This window comes from Perkinsus marinus (assembly GCF_000006405.1).
Source record: "Perkinsus marinus ATCC 50983 genomic scaffold scf_1104296964810, whole genome shotgun sequence".
Lineage (NCBI taxonomy): Eukaryota > Perkinsozoa > Perkinsida > Perkinsidae > Perkinsus > Perkinsus marinus.
Window position 1 is genome coordinate 1 of NW_003204561.1, and position 3,201 is coordinate 3,201.

At 42.0% G+C, this 3,201-nt stretch overlaps 2 protein-coding genes across 2 annotated transcripts; one reads left to right on the plus strand and one right to left on the minus strand.

The window, feature by feature from the left end:
* Window positions 1-975: 975 nt before the first annotated feature.
* Window positions 976-1,609, minus strand: Pmar_PMAR018863 (hypothetical protein; the record flags this gene model as incomplete). The annotated part of the gene is made up of 4 exons (XM_002769854.1): window positions 976-1,070; window positions 1,123-1,333; window positions 1,381-1,473; window positions 1,512-1,609. Coding segments are annotated over 4 exons (497 nt in total), but the record flags the coding sequence as incomplete, so codon positions are not given.
* Window positions 1,610-1,728: 119 nt separating this feature from the next.
* Window positions 1,729-3,190, plus strand: Pmar_PMAR018864 (EH-domain-containing protein, putative; the record flags this gene model as incomplete). The annotated part of the gene is made up of 10 exons (XM_002769855.1): window positions 1,729-1,869; window positions 1,914-1,988; window positions 2,030-2,119; window positions 2,164-2,219; window positions 2,279-2,366; window positions 2,417-2,517; window positions 2,573-2,724; window positions 2,815-2,889; window positions 2,941-3,101; window positions 3,151-3,190. Coding segments are annotated over exons 1-10 (960 nt in total), but the record flags the coding sequence as incomplete, so codon positions are not given.
* Between the last annotated feature and the right edge of the window lie 11 nt (window positions 3,191-3,201).

Below are 3,201 nucleotides of genomic sequence, written 5' to 3' on the forward strand. Positions count from 1 at the left end.
TATTATTGCTATGTCGGCGAGGAGTGGTATTCGCTGGGAGAAAGGCAACGTTGTAAACTCTCGGTACTAATAGATAACAAAGCTTACACGTATCCCCAGCTGCATTAGATGGCGTGGCTAACATTTCGTCATCTTCAACATCATCCAGATTACCCACCAAACGTTCAAATACGAACCCATCGACATCATTCTTCTCGAAAGCATCACGTACTTGGCCTAAGCCTAGTCCAGTGAGCAACTGAAGCAAGTGAAGCGGTTAATAAGATTCTGCTATCGGTGAACCTTGTCGCATGCTTGTCAGCAGTATAGGGATATAATATGGTTTGCTACTACTACTACTACTACTACTACAACTCTGTAGTCGCGTACTGTCTCATCCATATCCCATAAACAAGCACTATGTCCTCACACGCAGACCGTCTAATAGGATGAATTGAGTATTACCACCCCGATGTCTGATACAGTCCATTCATCTATGCAAGCTGCATTGCTCTTAGTCTCCCATCCCTCAGGCTGAGCTGTTGTAACTGGTAATAATTCCCCCTTATCGTGTTGTTGTTGTTGTTGTTCAAGTAAGTTGGGTGGTGATTGATCCCCCACTCATAAGCTCCGAGCTAAGAGGTTCCTAAAGTCACCACTCAACACATAATACAGATAGCAGAAGAAGACTACTACCTGATGTATGATTATAGAGTTCGGTGGAGCTAGCGGCAACACGCCCATCGTACACATCTTATCATTCCCCCCACCAGGCTCGAAAGGCGACATGGAATCTATTACACGTTGGTATACTATACACAGGAGTAGTGGTCCTACTATCACTACTAGGGGACATAACACCATCCTGTGATTGCTGCTGACTATGATTAGAGTATATTTCCTCAAATACAGGTGCCTTGCTGACCAGTATACCCCTATCCCACACCTCGGCATTGATCAAGCCATTACCTACAACAATAATATTACAGTAAGGACGAGGAGGAGAACCCATTACGATGCATTGCTAGACCTCTTCCATGTTTAACATCATCCACAAACTGACCAACATATCTAGTACCATTACGATGTACCTGTACAAGCGGCGATAGTAGTTGTTGTTGTTGTTGATGTTATTATTATTACTAGACATCCTAAACCATGTTTCATGTTATAACTCCATGTACCCTCATACTTCTCTCCACCATGTCTAAGGTATATACCCCAACCAGATTTAATATTACGAAACCAATTACCCGAATATACATCACCATTAGCATAGAAGTATGTACCCCATCCATGTCTAGTATTACCTTCACGAGATCCATCATAATGTTCACCCGTAGAATAGGTGTAACTAATGATGATAATAGTAGTATATTGATCAATGCAAACTTCCCCTACCTATGATAGCTAGCACAACTGATAGGCTCATCAAGTGTCTCAGTAACATCATAATTAGCACTCAGACCATACACAGAACTGTGTCGTCTGCATCTATGTAATGATAATAACCACATAAGACCGTATATTACGTTGATGGTGGTGTCCTATCGACACATGCACAACATCCCTTAAAAGCTGCCTTCAAACTCCCTCTACCTTCCTCTACATTCAGGCACTTATTGACCATGGCAGCAAACCTTAGGCAGACCCACGCCGACACGATAAGACCCGGAACTTAGCGCGCGCCAGAATAATCTATACAATCATAAGATGTGGAACTGAGCACTTAGTTTTTCTGAACTCCCATTTCGTGAATCTTTCTAATATGTTACGTTGGTTGAAGGCTGATAACGAACGATCTAAAAAGACAGAGACCTTCCGCAACATATCAGATGGACTAGAAGAGATCTATCTGGACAAGTTACTCCCTATAGAGGAATACTATGAGTAAATACTGTAGTAGTGTTGGAAACTAACATCAACATCTTCAGCTTCCACCGCTTCTATTCGGCCCCTCTAACACCAGCTGACTTCAATGCTAAACCAATGGTGATGTTAATAGGACAGTAATGGCTTCCAGCTAATCCTGGGGGATGGTGATCATTAGGTATTCTACTGGAAAGACTACATTCATTAGACACCTCTTAGAAAGGGACTATCCTGGTATGAGGATTGGACCAGAGCCTACTACTGACAAGTAATACATCATTAACACTCATACACGGGTTACATTCATACAAGGTTTTGCTGTATTATGGATAGCAGCAGCTCTGGTGGAGGAGATCATGTTATACCTGGTACTATACACTAATGATCATTTAACCACCACAACCACTATTAACAACATCATTATTAGGCAACGCATTGGTAGTGGACCGGACACTACCATTCACACAGCTCAGTCAGTTTGGTAATGGTTTTATGAATCGTTTTGAGGCATCGATGTGAGCAAGTAACAGCTAAGGGGATCTGGCTGCCCAGGGTCATAATTCAGGATGGAGGGATCACCAGTACTACAGGGTGTGTCATTCATTGATACACCCGGTATTCTATCAGGGGAGAAACAGAGATTGCAAAGAGGTTATGATTTCGAAGGTAATCACAATTTGTGATATCTCATGTATTCGGTAATGGAAGGTATTGTTGGTAGGTGTTGTCAACTGGTTTGCTGATAGAGTGGATATGATATTACTACTTTTTGATGCTCATAAGTTGGATATATCTGATGAATTCCGTCGATGTATTCTAGCATGTGGTCAGAATGAGAATAAAATAAGGATTGTTCTCAACAAGAGCGATATGGTAATACTGCTGTAAGCGTCATCCTTTGCAATATTGGGATGGCGCTACTCATAACAGTTGGAGCTGTTGTTGGTTATGTAGGGTTATTAGGTCACTACTCAGCAGCTTATGCGGGTGTATGGTGCTCTTATGTGGTCCCTTGGTAAGGTTATAAATACACCTGAGGTGATGATGATCATGCTTATTCTACTGCTCTTGTAGTGTTTACCTCCTTAGACATCGAGAGTTTTCATCGGATCATTTTGGGATGAGAAACTCAACAACGATGAGCAACGGAGTCTTTTTGAGAAGGAAGAATCCGATCTATATGCAGACATAGCGAAGTTACCTGAAGAGGCTGCCCTCAGGAAACTGAATGATCTTATTAAACGAGCAAGGTAGTAAGTAGTCGGTGTTCTGGGTCATACTCAAATACCAACAATATAGATTAGCGAAGACACATGCCTGTCTGATGACATATATCAAACATGAGATGCC